Below are 21,559 nucleotides of genomic sequence, written 5' to 3'. Positions count from 1 at the left end.
AAATAGTACTTTTTTCTTCTTCTTGTAAATGGCTGTATTGTTGATCAAAGCAAAAATGGCTGCAGGCTTATTTATTAGTCTCCTCAAACTAATATTTTCCTTATTGATTATTTTTATGTAAATTGCTACTCATACAGCCACCTGATTTAATATTTTTGAAACTATAAAAATAAACATTTGCATGAGATGTATAACGTGAGTAATCTCAAAAATTGCATTCTCTTTTTAGAACATATTATTTGTTAATATTCCTAGGTAAGCAGCTCCATTATAGTATATATTTTTAACTGCTCAAGGCTTCTTGAATCATAAATAATGTGCAGTGAAATGGCTCTTTCCTCTTATTCTTCCCTGGTTTTTATGGTCTTCACACAACCAAATTATCTTAGCCATTGATTTTTTTTAAAGATGTTTATGAAACAACGTGCGCATTAGCAGCAAAATCTACTGAGATTTGTGTCACCCGTTGGATGTAAAGTGCTGTGTTTTCATCTTTTCCAAGCAAAAGTATTCACCTTTTAGGAAAGCGATCCCTCCCACATCTTGTCTACTACACCTGCCACTTTTAACAAGATACGGAATTAAACATGAGACTCGTCTAGGTCTCCATCAGTCTCCCCCAGCTCAGTGGGCATCAGAGTGAACTGGCTGGACAGCAGGGGGTTCTCCATGCCGTGTTCCTCACTGATGTGAAGGATGGTGTCTCCGTGCTGTAGGAGGATGGATGTCTCAAGGCCTGTGAATTCGTCAGGGTCTGAGAGCTGCGTAGAGAGGGGACCGTGTGCTGGAGCACCTTGCACTTCTGCATCCTCTCTCTTTTCTCCTTCTTCAGCGGGGAGGGGCTCACTCTGTCATCAAAAGGATCAGAACATCATGGAAATCAGGAGAGGTGTGAGGAAAGAGGATCAAAAATGTCACTGTCTACCTGAAGCTGGACAAGGACACTGGCCAGTCCCAGCTCTAGCTTTTACCATATGTGAGCTCTTATATGGACCCTTTCACCCTCGCAAGCCTGTTTCCTAACCTGCAGCATGAGTGTATTTTTTTTGCCCTGCTTACCCTGTAGACTGTGAGGATAATGAGATGGTGGTGTTACGAGGCTTGTTAACCATTCAACACTCTACAAACGTATGCAGTATTATTGCCCCTTAGCTTTCTCTAAATGACACTGGGAAGGACACGGGGCCTAAGGGGATTCGTTTATAAAAATTCAAAGAAGAAAAAAAAAATCAAAACAACAAGAAAAAGTCAATACGATGAGGAAAAAGTTCAGAATATTGAGTTCCTCTCATCTCATAGGACACAGACAGCTATTTACAGGCTTCTAGACCAGTAACTTTATTTTCCTTTCAAATTGAACTATCTTTCAACCAGGTATCGTATCATGGTTTTCAATGGTTATTTTAGTTGTGAAATATTTTCTCTTGGGTTTTTCATAACAAAGAATCCCAAGATTTCTCTTATTCCTTCTTAAGTAGATGTATTACTGCCCACATACTTTATATGGATGTTCTTGTCCATGACGACAGGATTGTTGTCTGTCTGGGTAACAAAATGTTACAGACTCAGACTTCCATTATACGAAATAAATGTGCATATCCATGTTGTCCCTAGACACAAGTGTGCAGGGGGCAAGCCTCTCCTGTTTCTTTAGAGCCCTCACCTGCCTGGGAGACAGGCTGTGAAGATCAGCAACTACAATGGCAGGGGAAGATGTGAGGACTGGTTTGCCCATTCCTTCCGGCTTCTTAGATGGGGCTGGACTGCAGCCTTGTGGCTGGCCTGTGGTGGGAAGTGTTTCTGGTGGGGCAGCGGCTGGCTCCGGCTGAGCCTCGATGAAGGTCACAGAACGTTTCTGATCCGCTGTGGGTCAGAAGTAAAGCAGTAAATAGGGAAAAAATATATTGTCAAGTGCTTAATAATTAGCTTTAACCAGTGTTTCCTAGCTTTTCTTTGTAAAGACACTGCTGGCTTATTAATAAATAAGAGCATATTTGACTATTATGTACATGTTTTGATTTCACCTCCTTATAAAGAGAACTTGGGTAGAAAAAATCATTTTTACATAAATGGCTTAAAACAAGATTTCCATAGAGCATTAGGTGAACTTGGTCACCGCTCATAACAGCTACCAACAAGACTTAAAAGTCCCTATCATTCATCATTTCTTTGTCTTCAGTAAGACATAACAAACTCAGTTCCTAGCTTGGATAAAGAAAACACAACCTTCGAGAATCAAATCTCATAGCATTTGTGGTTTACCTTGGACTCTTCCATTTCCCTAGACTTATGGGGAAAGGATAGGGGAGGAAAGGTGAAAAGAAGGAAAGGCACTAAAGTGCTCTGGGAAACTTCTTCCTTTATCCTGAGCAGGAGCTCGGGGTCTGCAGACCTTCCTGACCGAGTTGCATGACATTGAGTCAACGGTATAGTCGAAAGGGACAAGGAGGCCTCACCAGATGGCTTCGTTTTAGGTTGAATACTCCTGCGAGTGGTTGACAGCCGAGCCCCGTGGCGGTTTTTGGGTTCAGTCTGCGTCTTCTGACGTGACAGTAGAGGACGTCTTAGCTAAAGAGAATAGGCAGAATAAAGCTGGCAAGAGGGTTCTAACTGCCTGGGAGGAAACTCTGTGCTCAGAGGATTCTATGATGTATTCTTTCCTTTATGGGTTTCTGTGGATGCTTGTACTTGTAGCCGATAAATTAAACTTCTTTCTGCATACGGAACGACTGAGTATTTGAATCTGGCATCCCCTTTAACCAATTCTATCTCCCAATTATTAGTTCCTTACCTATCCCAAGGACATTAATTAATATAATTTAAAATAGTCAATGTGACAATTTCAGGATACATAACTAATAAGTATTGCTTGTTGATCAGCCTTTGCTCATCTAGAAGTTGTAGTTAAACACATGCTAATTCTCAATGGGAGGCTGGTGAAAAAATTTTAGTTGCTGAGAAAGTGTCTGGTATGCAAATGCTGGGAAGCTCCAATCAAAGCGACTGTACAAAGGCTCATTTAAATTTGTATGTAGAGAGTAAAGGGACCCCACCTGAGGAAATCTGTAAAGATGGTCTTTACTTTGATTTCGGTTTTAACCTGAATCATTAATTGTGAAATGAGGAAGAAAGGACAACTGGGTCTATGCCTCTATATAGAAACAGGCCTTATATCAACTTCATAACCAATATTCCTTGCTCAGTAAGTTTGGTTGGGAAAGAAGGTTTCTGAACAGGGGACGAAGAGAAGTATAGACCTGCTTATGAGCCTAGGAATCAGCTTTACCAATAAGAAGATTCAAAGTTAAAATAGAAGCTAAAAACTCTCTGCTTGCTTTTAAAGTTGCTCTTGTACTGCTTATTTCAGGCGGGGAGAAGGCCAGATAGGATCTCCATATACGTGGGCATTACAGATTAACTAGAGCTTCCATTTCATAGGATGACTCTCCTGCCCTTTCCGGGTCTGCTTACCTGCCTCAGGCCCCTTTTCCTCCCCAGCGGCTGCTGAATGAGGAGGTTCTGTTGGCCAGGTTCACTCTGGACACTTGGCACCCTGTCAAGCATCAACAGTGTTAGCGGACCTGGGAGAGAGTACAGATGACCATCCTCTGCTGGGTGTTAACCAAAGCCACTTCTATGAAACAGTCACTTCAAAGATACCATTATCTTTGAAGGAAGGTTGGGAAAGTATCCCTGGGATGGGAGATTTCAAGGGTTTGGGAGGGAGGACGAGGCCTCGTAGCCCCAAGCTGCCAAAATTGAGATTTTGATTTTAGTCACTGATGCCATATCTATCATTCAGCAAAACATTGGTTCGATCACACCCCTGGTTTGGAAGCCACCAAAAGGTTAAAGATGTCACATTCTAATCTCAATTTTTTTTTTCCAAGGGGAAGGGAAAAGGTGGTGACAAACAAACACAAACAACTCTATCACATGGATGGGAACACCTTTGTTAAAATTTCAGTTTAAATGAAAATAAGATGGACAGATATCAAACACATCAGACACAGAATCCATTTGGGTGAAGGGGCACATTCAACACGTTTGCAGCCTGAAGTCTCTGTGACTACTGAGTAAATGAATAGTCACATGGGTAGACAATTAAATGTTTTTTAAGAAAAGATTTTAGATTTAAAAGGCCGGCAAAATAATCAAGCTATCAGAAGAACTCAGAAACTTAATTGAATAGCTGCACTCAAACATATTGTGCAATTTATAAAAACAACAACCTGCTCCCCCCAAATTTACTGTGTATGTGTGTATTTTATATGCAAAAATGACTCCTGACAGTGCTTGCTACTTCAGTGTAGGGTGAGGCTGAAAATACTGTCATGGGCCCATGATCCATTTTCATTCTGCATGCATGTATAATAGGTATTTATAATGGGAATGGCGGTGAAAAAAAAAGAAATGTTTTGTGCCCCAGAGAACACTGTAATCCTGTGTATGATGCCAATGTGCTTATTTGGTTAATGGACAATTGATTTCTGCTTTGCCTTTGCAAAAGGAGAGTCATCTACACATCGTTTTTAGAGTAAAATATTCCACAGAGGAATCCAGAGTCAGCAACTGTCCAGGAAAAAGAAAGACTATATTCATTCATTTCCATTAAAAAAAGAGAGAGAGAGCTATTTAAAATATCTAGCTGCAGTTGTAGAGAAAGAAATTGGTGGCAAGATAGACAATCAGATGTTCCCCCTGTTATGTTAACAATTGGTTAACCCTCACTTGGGTGATAGTCATGTCTGTCATTTTTTAAAAGTCTTACTCGTATTTCCACTAGAAGAAAATCAACGATTCCCAAATGGAGTTTCTCAACGTTTTTATGAAATAAGGATGTCATTTTATCATAATTATACCATTTGGGGTACACAGTACAAAATTCCATAAAGAGTCCCCAAAACAGATGCTTTTTAAACTTTCTTGTTCTCCTTAATGTCAAGTTCAAAAGATCAATATACATTATTTTTATACATATGTGACCTTTCTAGGAAGATGGAAAAATATTCAAAGGAACAATGCAATAAATTCTGATAAGCAATCCAGACTATGTTGCTGGCATGTTTGAAGTGACATCTCCTTATTAATTATACATTTTAACATGTGCCTTAAATTGGAAAGAATATTTGATCACCATATGCACAGAAGTAGAAACAAGTTTCTCCCAAATACCAAGCAAAGCTTTCTTTGGGATGGTTTCTTCATTGACATCTAAATGTTACCTCAGTTCCCTTGGCCGTAAAGGGAGGTTAATACTTACCACCTACCTCCCATTAAGGTCGAGAAAAGAAGTTAGTTGATGTAAAATGGTTTGGACATGAAAAGGGATGTATATAGCATGCTTCTTTGTTTTACATTTGATATTTGTAATGAGTTTATTGCTTCTAGAACACTAAAAGGAAGTGGATTATAAAATGTTTTGAAAATAATTGGGCAGAGAAAATGAAATTGAGGCAGTCCACTTGTCTCGTTTTTATTCAATAACCGGAGATTGTGAGAAAAAAATGGTGCAAGAAAAGAAATACACGTTACTCAGGGAGTGTTAAATGTCAAAGCATAATGGTAGTTTCATGATGATTATTCCAAGAGAGGATCATAAGCACCCAAATTTTCTCTATGGATAGAGAGGCTTATATCTAAGAAATGAATCAAGTTTACAGCTTCAGTAATTAGCTGTTCTATGTAAATGATACAGTATTTCATCAGTGGAATGCACATATCAAAGATGAAATTATAGAACATGTCCCTGGAAATAGTATATCCCAGCTAAGACATTATATTCTCCCTAAAAGAGATGTACTGGGGACATCAAAGTCTGGCTTAACTGGGTGCAGCTGGGACACATTCATCGACAGCCAGAGAAGTTAATAATGGAAGTAATTTATGCAGAACACATTACTTTCTCTCGGGTCTATATCAAATTGCATAGAAAAAGTAGTTTCAAATTCTCTCCGAGTCATGTACTATTTTAGTCACCTGTAGGATTTATGATCTGTGACCATAAGAATGTACAGTACTAAAACCAACCGGGAGAAGACCAAGGTGTTTGCCCTAAGCGCCTCTCTCAAGAAAACTGGTTTCTTGAAAATGTTAATCTTGAGAATGAGAAATGGCCGATTTTCCACGCTTTCACAAAATAATAGGTTAAAACAATAAAGATAAAAGGAAATAAAACATTCTCAATTGAAACTGAAATTATCCTTTGTATTTTGGAGTCACTGAAGAACATCACTATGGCAAACCATATAATGATCTAGATTTTAGGGAAGTACATGCACTCAGGGCCTGGCAGAATTTTGACTCAACTGTCTACGAAAAACAAAAACACCTTACTCAAAATGCAAAGAAGTAATTTATAAGCTAGCGAAGTTCAGACAATGTTAGGAGAACAATTCTGGCACAAATTACCTCTTTTTTCCTGTTTCAGCCTGAGGGCCCGGAGTGTAGTGTACAAATATGTATGCAACTCCTAAATGAGATATATACCTAACGGAACGTCTTAAAATATAGGATAGGTGAATGAGGGGACATTCAGTAATGTAATAAAAACATAATACGTAAAAATGTAATAATAATTCATATTATTCATTTAAATTACCAAAAAATGTGTAGACTGAGACATAGATATATTTCATAAATAAAAAACTTAAGTGGAAGCACTAGGTAAGACTAGTGCATGGAAAGTGAATTAGTATTTTCATTGCCTCTACCTGTGCTTTTAGTTTCAATTTTAGTATCGTTAGAGAAATCTAGAGGTGGAATACAAGACACAAAGCATAGCCATTGACCCTGAGTGACTGTCTTGTGATAGGAATGCATAAAGCCAGCGCCAAAGGAGCCATAAAGCATTCATAGAGAACAGGGAAATAAACAAGAGACAAAATTCTACTTTTCCCTTTCCCAATAAAAGATCATTGTTTAAAATTTACTTAGCCTCCACAATGTCAGGGAGCAACATTTCCTGTCCCTTTAGAAGTCCTTCTAGCTGGACTAAGAATCAAATTAACATGAGACAGACTAACAGGAGAAAATCAAATTTTATAGGTTTAAGTATGGAGAATCCACATAGACATGGAAATTCCAAAGACAGCCAGGCAAAATGAGGTCTCTATGTCATTCTGAACTAAGAAGAAGGGGTTTGGGGCAGGGATTTCAGAAGAAAGGAAGGCACTTTGCAGGGTGATAGGAAGAGCCGGTTTTTGGTAATTAGATGTTTGCCCTACCATACAGATGGGTCACTCAGATAAAATTGATCTCTGCTAATAACCCTTATTCTGGGAAAGACCCCCAATGTAGAGTCTGCTGTGTGGTTAAGAGAAGGACAAAAGTTTCTCTCGATGCCACAGGGTCTCAAGTGCCTTCAGCTCAAAATAATGCACATGCCAAAATGGCGCAATCTGGGGAGTCTGTCCTGACCCCCTTCAACAACAACCAGAAAATGTAAGCTAAATGCCACAGAATTTAGAGATGAGTGGCTGGAATCAGAGTAAAAAGGGAGGATAATCTGGATCTTAGATAGCCAGTAAGAACTGAGGCAGCACGGGCAAAGGTCATATCTGTGTATCACAACACACATTTTCTTAGCCGTTCACTCTCAGTTACACGAGAAAGGTTTAAATATTTTTCTAAGTACTTGGAGAGTACTTGCCAAATTTTCATACTTTGGAAGAATGGATGATCATGATATGGGCTCTGCTAAATAGGTTATATTTATTTTGTCTCACCCAGGCTACATAGTCTTGTTCAAACTTGAGCCACATTCTTTTTTTTCACTGGGATTAAAATTACCCTTCAAAATCAAATAGCATTTTAATCTCTTTTTAAAAAATTAGAATTGATTGTCAGTTCATGCCTTCCAAAGTATTCTAACATGTCCAAACAAAATCTGATCTTCAAGTATAAACATCCAGGCTAAGTGCTTGAAAAACTTCTGTATGTCTAATTCTTCTGGAGAAAACATGATGGACAGTGTGTGTATTTGGGGGCAGGTACAGGGAGGGAATATCTACAGTGAGTTTCTATGCCTCTAAGAGTAATATTCTCAACAGAAGGGAATGGGATACTATTTTAATGTATTAGTTTCCAAAAGAAAGAATTTTTGCTCCATAGCATAGTGCTTCTAACAGGCTGATACCTCTTATGATGAATATTTAAAAGAAACCAGATAGCACAGTTTTAAAAAAAGAATCCTGGAAGAAATTTTCAAAAGGTCTGCATAATTTTTATTGGTTTCTATCTATTCATCAGGTCACCCTAGTTATTCTGGTCTCTTCCTCATTTATCCCTCAGGCCAACTTGTCCCACTGACCTAAAATAAATGCTCTTTCAAAAGCAAATCTCCAGAAAATTTGCCAAAATGTGGGGGTTAAGGGAGAAGCAGGGTGTATTACTTTCCTTTGGGCATGCTTCCTGGTATTCTTTTTTATTTTTATTTTTTGTAAGTAGGCTCCACACCCAGCATGGAGCCCAACGCTGGGCTTGAACTCACGACCCTGAGATGAAGACCTGAGTTGAGATCAAGAGTCGGACTCTTAACCAACTGAGCCACCCAGGCACCTGCTTCCTGGTTTTCTTTAAGGTTTGGAGCCAGATTTTCCTTAGGACTACTTTGGATGTATTTTAGGTCCTGAGTGTTTGGGTGTGTGCTAAATATAATTGCCATGGTTAATCCCTACTGCTTCTTTAGGACCTGAAGAGTCTGCAACATAAAGAAGTTTCATGCCAAAAATAGGAATGCCTGGAAACCAAATATAAATAAGTGCATATCCTATTTTATAAACCCACCTCTTAGTAAATATCAAAAGTTCCTCTCCTCCAAAGAGAACTTGGTGACATGATGGAGTTCAAGAAATACAGCTTGCAGGGTCTGGCAAAGGTGGATGTGCTACTGGCTGGTGGGATTCCTCTGCATTAATAGGATTATTTAGAATCCAAGTGAACACCTCATCCTCTGTTTCCTTAATGACCACCACGGAGTGTGGGTGGCTAACACCCAGAACTAAAACATGCCAGTTATAGGAACAACAGATCAACAACAGTTGGTCTAAAACAGTATCCAAAGTCCTGACATGACTGACTAATTCAGTTGTAGATAAAAGCTACAGTTTTGGCTCTGAAACAGTCTCACATAGCAAGAACTTTGGGTTTATTCCCACTGGTGCTGGACCCAGGGCAGACTGGTTCCAATAACTCCAAGTTCAGCAATTTGAACGCTGAACCTGCCAGAGATGGCCAAATCCTTTAGAAAGTTTATAAAAATCAACTCAAATTCCTGCCTTCCCTCACCAAACCTGGACTAGTATTTACTCAGCAAGAGTAGAATTTGGCCTAATTAGAAGAGCCCTGGGACAAAGTCGGCCGAATGGAAATCTGGTTTAATCCTTTCCACTCTCCAAGGGCCACTGAAGTTCTCTTCTACGCGAGGTGCACCTGTCTCCCATGTAATTTTAAGCATCAAACAAATGCATTCTTTGAAAGTAGTGGTCAAGGTGCTAGACTTGGTTCTGATCTCTTCAAACTCTGTGAACAATGAAGGGAAACCATCTCATTCGACCTCGCCCCCACAGCTCTTGATAATGGACTTGAGTCTGCACTCTGCAGCACTGCACTTCCACATTTACCATCAATAAGAGACTGATCTGTCAAGGCAAGGGCTCGCAAACACAAATGAATGCCATGATTTATGGGTGTAGTAAAAAAAAAAAAATGATACACCCAATGATGGACTAAATTTCCCATTTTCAATTGCTGAAGAAAATGTGAAATCTGGACAAGATGCAAAGAAAACAAAAAGAAAACAAAGAATATCCTATCACTGGAACGGCCTCTCAACATTTCCTCATCTTTGTGTTAAAGCAATAAACATGTTGTATTGTCCTCACTATATAACGCAAACCTGGAAGGGGATGTTTTCTCTTGAGATGGAACTAAGGCACTGTTCGAATGAACAAGAAGCATCACCCCTAATGAGGATTAGTTGAGAGGTGTGAATCAACAGCACAAGACTATTAGGAATGTTTGACGTGGTTTATCTGAGTGTTAAAGGTGCAGTCCCCCTTTCTGACGCTTTAAACCAATAGCCAAGGTATCTTATTGTCTGCATCATAAGACTTCTCTTACTTACTAAGAAATGTTTGTGTCTGACATTTCATGGCAAGTTTGGGAGTCCTCTTTGTGCTAGGACAGACGTTCTTTTTATCTGCGTTGTTTGAACAAGCTACTCTAATAGCCTGCCGCATAGCATGCATCAAAGAGAGGGAATTATAGAAATTGTATCAACATCACTACTCTTATTATAGCAGCATTGTTTGTTTTCTTACCATCCATGCTATGAACTAAAAGACCTGTCTGGATTTAATAAGGGGCTTCTTGATGATGGGGAGTTGTATTAAAAGGCTTCTGAAAAACAATTCTTAAGGGCTATCAGTGTGGGAGGGAATGACTGGATGGGGTAAAATTAACATTTAGCATATCAAACGTTTTAGATGCCCATGGGACAAGCCCTTAAAAGAACTCCACAGGTTTGTTTGTTTTTTTTTTTTAAGAAAGCTTTTCAGGCCATTTGTGATTGAGCTCTGAAGCTGCAAATGAAGGAGGCTACACCTTTGACTTCCAGGCTCGTGTGTTCATGAGCAACAAAGGGCAAGAAATGGAAAGAGATATCAAGACTGGGGGCGGGGGGGCAAGAGGAGACAGAGAGACAGAGAGACAGAGGAGACAGGGAACAGCTAGTTTCCCAGCACAGACACCAATAGACAGGTAGCGTTGACACTGTACCTAGAGAGGCTGCCCTCGGCGGCCAGGACCTGGGAGTCATCGAGGACATTAGGTTCACTGCAGGAGGGGTAGGGAGATGAAGCATTTAGGGAAAGAAAATGCAAACAAATAAAAGAAAAAGAAAAAAAGGCATGCAATTTTCTGCTTCCAAGAGCCAAAAATAAATAAATTTAACAGAACAAGAAGGAGAAGGAGACAGGTAACCATTTCACCTTGTGCTGGGTTTGTCAAGACATAGGACTCAAGGCAATGGGGGAGGAGGGACTTTGGGTGGGTATGACTCTCAGAGGAGTGATCTATTTACTGGTCAAGAGTTGGGACTTAAAATGAGCTCCAAACGGACACACGAGCTCTGAAGTGCATTGCAGAATGAATCTGTAGAAGATGAGACTATCATTCCTTTGGTGACCATTTGGCTAAGTGGTTATTACTTTCATTTGTCTTAGTATGTATGTGATTCTTCATTGACCAGGAGCCTGCTTCTTTCTCATGTGTTGTGACATTATCACACAAAAAACCACTTACCATGGATTGGCACAACCAAACTCTTGGAACTGATGCCATTAAGAGAAGCAAGAAAGAACTCAACTTCCCTTGCTAATTTTGCAATGGAAATGCAAGTCAACAACAAATGGGAGGAAGATAACCCTGGAATATTCACCTGGAACTCTCATTTACCTCCTTACTCCATCCTCTAGTGACTGAATTGTAAATGCCAAAAGAAGAAACCTGTCAGGTTGGTGAGAGAATAATTAAATAGTTTATTGATTTATTTGGATGCAGCTGATTTTGGGATTAGTGAACAGAAATTGTGTCATACTTTCTCTCTCCTTCACTACCTGGCATCGGGCTAAGCAAGCACCCATGAGGCATTCAATAAATAGTTATTAAATTGAATGGAATTAAACTATTTAAAAAGCTGGAGTGCCTGCCCCCCCCCAATTGTTTACCTAATCGTACACTGTAGAAATAGCCTCTGTGTCCAGAAAGAGCTCCCTTTCCCCAATATACATAGATATTCCTACCTTCACTAGCCTTCCGAAATATGACTCAAGCCAAAAGGCTTAACTATATGATTTTTCTGGATTTCCAGTATATCCATAAAAGAACAAATTTTCTCCCTTGAAACAAGTTAACCTCTTAATGAATATGTACAAAGGGAATGGATGGTCTGGTTAGTTTAGGTAAATCACCAAAAAAGCCTCTATGTTAAATTCCTACAATTCCCTAATTTAAATAAAACTTTTACATGAATTGCTAGATGGTTTTCTCTTATCCTTGATAGAAGCTTGCATATGCTAGCAATTAAAAGTGAACTGATAGTTACCAATATTAACTGCTTGTATGACTTTGTATCTTGTTTTTTTTTTTGGACATTTTATAGTTTAGCTCTAGTTTTGTTCATGCATTTTATTTAAAAGACCTCCTTTTTAAAGGTAAGTTACCAAAAGGTAGGTAAAACAATCTCTTACAAGGATAGTAACCCTTATATATTATTAATTTTTGTATTAACCAAATAGTACTTAAAATACTGCTTTCTTTATAAGTGTGCAATTTACTTATTACTCATCTTTTATCATTTTCCCCTAGTTTTTGATATTCTCCAAAGTTAGGCTTTATTTCACAAATTTTATTTTATCTGTAAAGTTCATGAACTATTTGCTAAAGGATTTGGGCATAGGGTAATTATTTCTGCATAAAATTGATTTTATGTGAACATTAGAATGTGCTACGATTTTTATTATTTTCCACGTATGAAGTATAACCACATTAAATCTGTAGATATTAAAAATAAAGAACAAGCTAGCCAAAAACACATAAGGCCAACTCTTTGAAAGAATTCAGTTCCTGAAGTGATAATATCATTGGCTCTGAAATAGACAATGTTTTGACTCTTACATCAGATCATTTTCTATATTTGATATATGTATCTTGGAACTTTTATTTATGTTCTTATAGGGCAGAGAACACATAAAGAAAATGTCTTAAAGTGTTCAGTAATGGAATCATATAACTATAGAGAAGGTACTGTGAAGGTCACTTTAGCCAACCTCCTTTTTCACAGAGAAGAGTACTGTTGGCCCTTGTTAAATGACCTGCCCAAGGTCACACATAGTGGCGTAGGTCTTTTTCTGCCTGGTTAAGCATCACTACCTCCCACTAAATACTAATGACATACCAAAAGTCTAAACTTTACCACATATATCAAGCTAGTCCTATACACTCGCCAGGTACTCATGATTAGCTTAGTTAATGATTTATGTGAAATATGAGAATGTCATTTGACAACCAGAAAAAAGACCATGTATCTACTTCTAGAGAGTTTTTAAGTTGAAACAATGCTTGGATCAGAAATTGGGATCCCTTCTACTGGTCTGGCTTAGAAATCTCTTTGCAAACTGTTGACTGCATGACTTTGGTTGAAAAGTCCTTTGTTGAATGGTCTACATAAAAACACAATCCTCTGCTACTCTTTTGGCCTTTTTAGAACAACAAAAGTGAATTTTCAGAATTCTACCTTTGCCCCCAAATGCAGAGTATAGGATATCCATGGCTCTTTACCTTTGGCTGGGTAACATGCCCACCTCAGCCTGAGGTGCAGACATGCTAGAGACGTGGCTGGAGAACCGCCTCCTTCCAATGGTGCTCAGGAGGTAAGCTTCTTGTTCACTTACCACACTGGGCATGCTTACAGAGTCATCTGATAGGGGATAAAAGAATGGAGCGTTATAACATGGTCACGTTGATCTGAAGACCCAAACTGAGTTTGTACTTGGGTTCCGTCCTTGGCTTGGGTTCCCATCTTAGGGTAATCTTTAAAGCTAAGTTATCATTCATCCCTTTGTACAGATTATAATATAAGACTCCCAAAGGTCTTAGTTTTTAATCTGTACAAAGGGACAAACAATTCTTCACATCCACACATCTCCCACCCTCAAACAGCCTGCATGAAATAAATGTAAACATCTTGTCCATTTTTACAAGTAAGTTATTTGTGAAAGTCAAGAGGTATCTGATTTCAGAAAAGCTGGACTAAAAATTTTTAAACATTCTGAGAATAGTGCAAAAAGGAATATTGTTACTAAATGAGTCAAGTATACTTCTTTGACACTGAAAAACTACATTCAGTACATTTAATGATTTTTAGACTGCTGAGGGCAAGACTATTTCAGATAGCTTTAGGGTAAATATTTGAAAACCTCCAAAATTTAAAAAACAAATGCTTATTTTGACCTAAAGTTTTAAACTTGATGCATATCGTCTTATTTTCTTCACAAAGCAGAAATCAATGTATTCAAATCCATGTGAAAGTTAGCTTTAACACGTATTTGTGACAAGATGGCCTCATTTTAAGTGAGTTAATGTTGTTTGTTGCTGAACAGTAAACATATTTTTATTTATTTTTTAAAGATTTTATTTATTTATTTATTTACCAGAGAGAGAGGGAGAGAACACACACACACACAAGCTGGGGGAGGAATAGAGCAAGAAGGAGAGGGAGGGGGAAAGAATCTCAAGCAGACTCTACTGTAAGCGTGACATAAGCCTCGATCCCATGACCCTGAGATCACGACCTGAGCCAAAACCAAGTCAGACGCTTACCCAACTGAGCCACCCAGGCGCCCCTGAAGAGTAAACATATTTTGATTAATGTAGTGTGTTGAACTTATGCTACCATGTAAGGTCATCTCACATCCTTTATTTAAAATACCCCAAGTGGTCGTATTTCTAATGAAACTTCTTTCAAACCAAAAAGGTGTATATGAAGAGTGCCAGAAATTTTAATTTGTTGCATAATGACTGACTTGAAGTTGATTCATGTTACAGAATGGTATTTCTTTTTTAGGTGTGTTCACAGAGAAGGGAATAAGCAAATGTGCCTTAAAAACATGAAAAACATGGTAACATAAATAGAGCTATTTCTACAAGTCCTTTCCCACATCTCACTGATTTTTCCTCCTATTTAAATTCATATATCACTTCACAGTCTCTCAATATGTGTTTGATGATTAATTACATGCTGCCTTCCATTCACCCTTTTGTTAAATCTTCTTTATTGAAAATGTCTGTCATCTCCTCTACAGGACTAGATCTAAGATCCCAGAGAACATATTTTTTCTCATACTTTCTTATACTTCATCTTGTACCTGTTAGGTCTTAATATGGGTTTGATGATAGAATGGGAAAATAGTTTAAGTCAAAGCAGTCAACCATTTGGCTTTTATGCCCACCCCATATAAATTAGTACACACCCACATCACAACCACACATTTGTTAGCAACTCTGTTTCCACTGGGATGGTTGTGCCGTCTAAGAGCAGAGATATTAGCAAAAAATTGCATGTTCATCAGTGGGTTTAAGTGCTGGCTCCCAATCAGTGATATCTCTCTTTATGTCCTTTCTACTTTTCTTCCCTATCTCCTTCCTGCTGGCTAGGAGGTTACCTCCTAAAGATATTTAGCTCTACTAAAGATGGGTGGTATCATTTCCCATAATTAAAAAAAAATTGCTGGGAGACATTACTTAAAGCATTAAAGAAAAATAGATACAACTAAAGTTCTGAACTATTACTAGGACTTAATGAATATAAAAACTGCTTATCCTTCTCTCATTTTGTTTTCTTTCTTGGTCAAGATTTTTCAAGATTTCCCATTATAATTTGAAGGGTATTTCTTTGCACAATAAGCAGAGTGATTTAGAAACAAATATATCTGTAGGTCAGGTGAAAGACAATATGATCATCACTTCATTATCTGATTAACCTTAAACCACATCTGGAAATGTTACTGCATTTCTTTCTTTCCCTCTCCTCCACATCCAACTCTAATAGGGAATTAAAATACTTTCATTCATCTCAGTTAATTAAAATTCCAACCTCAACTCCTATTTCTCCTAATTTAGTTTAAAATGGGACTTTTTATTGTTGTTTGATATGGAGAGGCTCTAAGTGAAGATCTAGATTTTGTCTTCTTCATTTTTTTTTTAAGATTTTATTTATTTATTTAACAGAGAGAGAGAGCGAGAGAGAGCGAGAGAGGGAACACAAGCAGGGGGAGTGGGAGAGGGAGAAGCAGGCTTCCCGCGGAGCAGGGAGCCCGATGTGGGGCTCCATCCCAGGACCCTGGGATCATGACCTGAGCCGAAGGCAGACGCCTAACAACTGAGCCACCCAGGCGCCCCTGTCTTCTTCATTCTTAAGGCACTGACAGCACTCTTTGCTATATAAATGTTATATCAGAGTGTCCTTTTTTTTTTTAAGATTTTATTTATTTATTGGACAGAGAGAGAGAAAGAGAGAGCACAAGCAGGGGGAACAGCAGAGGGAGAGGGAGAAGCAAGCTCCCCACTGAGCAAGGAGCCCAATGTGGGGCTTGATCCTGGACCCTGGGATCATGACCTGAGCCAAAGGCAGATGCTTATCTGACTGAGCCACCCAGGTGCCCCTCAGAGTGTCTTTAAAACACAACTAGAAAATAATCAAGGCAATAAAAAGAATTAAATGACTGTGGTATTTAATTGGACCTTTCACTTTTTACTTTTAAAACCTACTCCTATTAAGCATACATATGAAACACGTTCTTGACTGGTCTCATTTCATGACACTAAATCTTATGCACATGTGTTAGAAGCTCCTGGACCACCTCAGTCATTAGGAACACTCTTGACTCAGATTTGGGTTGTATTTCCTTTTGGGTTGTAGTCCCTCAAGAAAGCCTATTGGTTTATGTTCTAGATAGTATAGCCAACTGATCTTTTCTGAGTCCTGAGTATATGCATTGTTTAGTTTTCTTTGCTCAATGGGGAGTGCTGGAAAAGGTTGAATTTATAAGCTCAAGGTGTAGGGGTCACTAAAGATTTACTTTTGTCTGAATTCCTTCCAAATGACCAAGGCTGTTGAGGAATTTATAAAAGAGTAGACAGTAGGAATCATGCAATCAATCACAATTCCATTTTATTTTATTTTATTATTTATTTTATAGATTTGTTTTAGAGAACGAGAGAGCATGAATGGGAAGGGCAGAGAGAGAGGGAGAGAGAATCTCCAGCAGACTCCCCACTGAGCATGGAGCCTGATATGGGGTTCGATGCCCCGACTCTGAGATCATGACCTGAGCCGAAACTGAGTCAGACACTTCACCGACGCCACCCCCCCCAGGCGCCCCACAATTCCACTTTAAATCCTTTTTGTAAAAATGACCGGGGAATCAGCATTGAAAAAAGTCAGAGCGGCAGAAATCCTTCCCAAGCCCTCATTTGCATGGCCAAGCTGGGTCCCACATGCCACCCCCACATCTACCCCATTCTGTGGGGTAACCTACTTTCCTCATCTTCCTCATCAGTCCTACTCAGGGTGTCCTGCGAAGCCTGCTGGGAGGGCTCACTGTCCTGCTCCCAGACAGTGCCAGTGCCCGTGTTGGAGCGGGACATGGTGGCCAGGCTCAGGCGGTAAGCGGAGGTAGAGGTGCCCACAGTGCTGATAGATGTCTTCCCTTGGTAGGCTGGGGGTTGAGAGACCAAAGGAGATGCATGGTGAGTGTCTCGAAAGAAAACAAATGCTTGCTTCAAACTCCTCCCTGTATTTTTTAGGAAAGGTCAGTTAAATAGTGTGTCTCAGATAAGTGGTCTTTAGGATAAAGTAGCAAGTGGAAGTGAGATTTAAAAAGAAAAAGAAAAAGAAGAATTGGCTATTGATTTACTCATAATTGAACAGTTTCCTCAGGGGAATATAGTATCCCTAATAATGTAAAATGCTTTGACATTGCTTTTGATTTCAAATGTGAAGGTTGGAAGAATGCAAAATAATTTTGACATGAATTGAAGCTTCCAACTTGGCAGATTTTACTGAGAAATACATCTCTCCTGACACAAGCATGTAGGAGTAATAAATACATTGTCTGATAGGAACTTCTCAATCAAAATCAGAATACATAATCAAAACTGTGTTCGCATTCTCCTTTTCTGGAAATAAGAACTTATAAAATATCCCCTTTCATGCGTCAGGTTATTTTATTATAAAGCAGAATATTTGAATGGCACTCTGCAGATTTCACTAAGATTGTACTTGTCAAAATCTTTGTCTTTAATACATCGCAAGCAATAATACATTTTAGAAAGAAAAAAAGCCACACATATGAGAGTGTACTTATGGGTAATGACTGCCCTCTAATGGCAGGTTATGATTTGTTTTCCCTCCTAGTAATTTCCGGTTAATAATTGTAAAAAGTAAACAATGCACCCCCAAAAGAAAATCTTTTAAATAATGTAAAGAAAGGACCTCCTAGCCTGCCAACTCTAACTCAACCCTACCTCCCCCAATCTGTAAAAGTTCAAGGCTTTGAAAGCAATCATTCTAGTTCGGTGTGTAGATTCTTTATTCTCTACAGAGTCTCGGTTTCCTCATTCCTTAAGTGGACTCTCCCTTATCGACCTTAAGGGCATTTGCGTGGATTAAGTGAAATAACATCTATGAAACCATCTACCATATAACAGATGTTCAAAGAATGTGAATCCCCCTTCTCCTTTCCAAAAAGGAGGTGAAGGCAAGCATTTCAATACTTTCCCCCCTTGTTAAATAGTCAAGAAAGAGCTTCACTACTGAAATGAAGATTGAAAAAAAAAAAAAGTTTAGAAAAGAGCAAAATTAAAATCCCACGATACCCCTTGCTTTGCTGCGGGCATTGATCACATGGTCCAATCTACCAGGGAACTGACATGACTACCTCATACATGGTTCCAAAAAGAGTGGTGACCTGGACAGAGGCATTCCTTGTAGGGTGTGAGTTCCATGAGGCAAGCAAATGCAAAATACCCGACGGTTACTCACCTGAGCCACTATGAACTGCCTCTTTTAGAATTTTTAGTTCACTGTTGAACTCGGCCATGAGGGAACTCTTGCACAGAGGGCGTGGGATAAAGCGCCGCTCCAGCTGGTCGGCGATGTGTTGCCGGGCAGAGAGCTCTTCATGATTTTCTGCTGGCTGGGCCAGAAGCTGAAAGGAAGGTATGGATTCTCAGGTCCTCAATTTTCCCATCTGTAAAATGGGCTAATTATTGTACCTATTTCATAGTTGGTTGTGAGGCTGAAATAAGGTAATGCAAATGAAGTTTTTAGGACAGTGCTTTATACAGGAAGCTCTTAATCAATACATTATTTTGAATCACTGCCCCAGGAAATTTGGGCATGAGAAGATTAACACAGTAGATGAATACTGAAGGAGGATTTCGGGGCGGGGGGGGGGACATGCTTTAACTGTTCTATCTTTTCCATGTTTATTTAAAATCAGATCTCTGTCATGTCACGGAAGAAAGGAGAACCTTCCCCAGATCCTACCCTTGGGCCAATCTTTTTTTTTTTCTTTTTCCCTAGGGGGCAGTGGTGAGTCAAGAGAGGGCAGAGTTTTACAGAGTTTAATAACGCTCTCACTGCGAAGGTACTCCTAACATGACATTTGATCCTCTGGGATCCATTTTTGAGCTGTTGTCTTACAAACACGGTATTAAAAGGTCCTCCTAACTAGCTCTCCTGAGTCGCACGAACACCGCTGCGGCAATCCCGCCTTAACCTGGAGAGAACACATCCCTGGGGCTCGGCACTTCTGGGAGAAGCACACACCACACCTTGCACTGGATGAACGGGCGCAAGAGCACGAAGATGGGGATTCGGGTCCGCACGATGAAGTCGAGGAAGTCCCACAGGGCCAGGCCTCCCACCTTGCGCAGAGCCATCTCCTTCACCTGGAGGCTCAGCCAGTACCACTGGCTTCCCAGCTGCCTCTCAAAGCAGACGAGAATCACCTTCAGCGCTTCACACCGGGAAAAGAGAAAAGTAAGCCTGTGTGCGTACTTGGGCCTCGGAGGAACCCTGCGCGCATCCACAGCCCTTTATGCGTCAGAACATTGTCTGAATTTCCAAATTGTCTCCATGTTCCCAAGAACCTGCATGCTCTCCTGAGCGAGTGTTCTGACATCGAGACAAAAATCTGGATGTTTTGATCTGTTTGGATCCTGATTAGAACACAGCTACCTTTCTTAAGTACATTTAACTACGATTTGGAAAACACAGAGCCAAGTGGTTCATAGAACGGAGAGGGAAATGTGTCCTAAACATAATGTGGGGCTAATATTTTGCTTTCTGAAAGTGCCGTCTTAGTGGCTTTATGGTAATACCAGCATACTACTCATATCCTAAACTAAAACATGGGTGTTTTAAAAGATTTTTTTTTCTTTTAAGCATAGAAAGAATATATTCTTGCTGTTTAAAGTAAAATCAAGCCATGCAGACATGCACAAAATTAAAAAAAGAAAAGTCCTTCCCCTTGCCAGCTCCCTTCCTGACCCCACCACTCCCCAGAGGTAACCAGGAAATGTGTTTGAGTAGATCCTTCCAGATGAAAAAAAAACTCCGTCCTCCTCCCTCCTCCCTTCTTCTCCCCGCCCCCCCCCCCCCCAACATTGCACATCTTGTTGATTACTAAACCCTGTTGGATTTCTTTTGCAAGATCTCTTGCTTCCTAGATTCTGGCAGCCCTGTCACAATCTACATTTATTTATTTATTTTTTTGGTGTGGGGGGGGGGAAGAAGATTTCCCAAACAGTGTGTCAGGACAAACCAGAATACTGTAAGGATGTCAAACATTCTGGCGGGAGCGTCCTCTGACCCCCTCAGCTCTCGGCCCGGTGTCTGCTACCGGGCAGTCAAGGGGAAACTGGGCCTTCTTGATCGTGTCTTAAGGCCCATCTCAGCAACTAAAAGACACACAGAAACCCAACTCCATGCAGCCCTCAAAGTCACACACACCTTTATCGCCTATTTAGGACATTTCCAGGGGACAACCATGCCATATAACATGGAGAGAGATGCGGTAAGAGTCTTCTTTACCCCTCCTCCTCCTCAAAATCCCACTTTTCACAGCCATCATTCATCCGAATTCCTTTCCCTCGACTAAACAAACAAACGAAGGGACAAAACACAACACTCCTCTTTCCCTACCCTGAGCTTGGTGACATTTCTACTGCTAGGTGCCTGTTAGCCTTCTGTGGGTCTCTGCCATTCTGCTTTCACCTTCACCTCCATCAGCCCAACACATAAGCAGGATAGCAAAGGGCTCAAGAGCAGGGACTCAGGTGCCAGATGGCTTGGATTTGGACTTTGGCTCTGCTGTTTATTAACTGTGTGACTTTAGGTAAGTTACTCAACCTTTCTGGGCCTTTGCCTCTTCAGTCCTAAAAGGAGAAGAACATTTACTTCTTAGAGTTGTTGTGAGGATTCAAAGTATAGAAAACAGTGCTTGGTGCACAGGAAGTGTTCAAAATAAATGCAAAAATCAATTTGAAACAGAGGTCCAGGAGCCTGGCCAAGGAACCAAAGGATTCCCCTTCATTAAAAAGGCAGAAAGGGGAATGACCTGAACATAATCACTCGTCAAGTGTTTTCTCCTAACCCTGCCTCATGTGTCAAGCCCTCTGTTTCCATCATCCTCTGTGCAGTGCCAAGCCTTATGCAAGCCTCGGTCCTAGAATCTAGATTTTATTGGAATCCCACATTCTCATGGCTTTGGCAACTAAGCCCCACACGGGTCAGGTCCTGTGCAAATGCATTCTTATTTCCTTTTTTCCTTTTCATTGTCAATCACATAATTTTCTAATATGCTTATTTATTTCTTTTTTTAAAAAAATAATCTCTAGGCCCAATGTGGGGCTCGAACTCACAACCCCGAGATCAAGAGTCATATGCTCTACTGACTGAGCCAGCCAGGCGCCCCAAATATTTCCCCTTATG

General features: G+C 39.8%; 1 protein-coding gene across 3 annotated transcripts in view; it reads right to left on the bottom strand.

Moving 5' to 3' along the window:
- Positions 1 to 581: 581 nt before the first annotated feature.
- UNC80 (unc-80 homolog, NALCN channel complex subunit) overlaps positions 582 to 21,559 on the bottom strand; it is a 225,526-nt gene continuing 204,548 nt past the window's right edge. For 2 of the 3 annotated variants that reach the window (XM_021703047.1, XM_044913394.1), the window contains 9 exons: positions 19,399 to 19,583; positions 18,605 to 18,770; positions 17,100 to 17,279; positions 13,342 to 13,480; positions 10,780 to 10,836; positions 3,472 to 3,553; positions 2,457 to 2,568; positions 1,664 to 1,863; positions 582 to 848 (listed from right to left, as the gene is read on the bottom strand). In XM_021703047.1, the coding sequence (XP_021558722.1) occupies positions 582 to 848; positions 1,664 to 1,863; positions 2,457 to 2,568; positions 3,472 to 3,553; positions 10,780 to 10,836; positions 13,342 to 13,480; positions 17,100 to 17,279; positions 18,605 to 18,770; positions 19,399 to 19,583 (1,388 nt within the window). The remainder of the gene's footprint in view (positions 849 to 1,663; positions 1,864 to 2,456; positions 2,569 to 3,471; positions 3,554 to 10,779; positions 10,837 to 13,341; positions 13,481 to 17,099; positions 17,280 to 18,604; positions 18,771 to 19,398; positions 19,584 to 21,559) is intronic. The other variant, XM_021703048.1, reaches the window with a different exon arrangement.

The sequence above is a fragment of the Neomonachus schauinslandi genome, chromosome 3 (assembly GCF_002201575.2).
Source record: "Neomonachus schauinslandi chromosome 3, ASM220157v2, whole genome shotgun sequence".
Taxonomy (NCBI): Eukaryota; Metazoa; Chordata; class Mammalia; order Carnivora; family Phocidae; genus Neomonachus; species Neomonachus schauinslandi.
The sequence above is the reverse complement of the archived record's forward strand: the minus strand, read 5'-3'. Positions and strand labels throughout refer to the sequence as shown.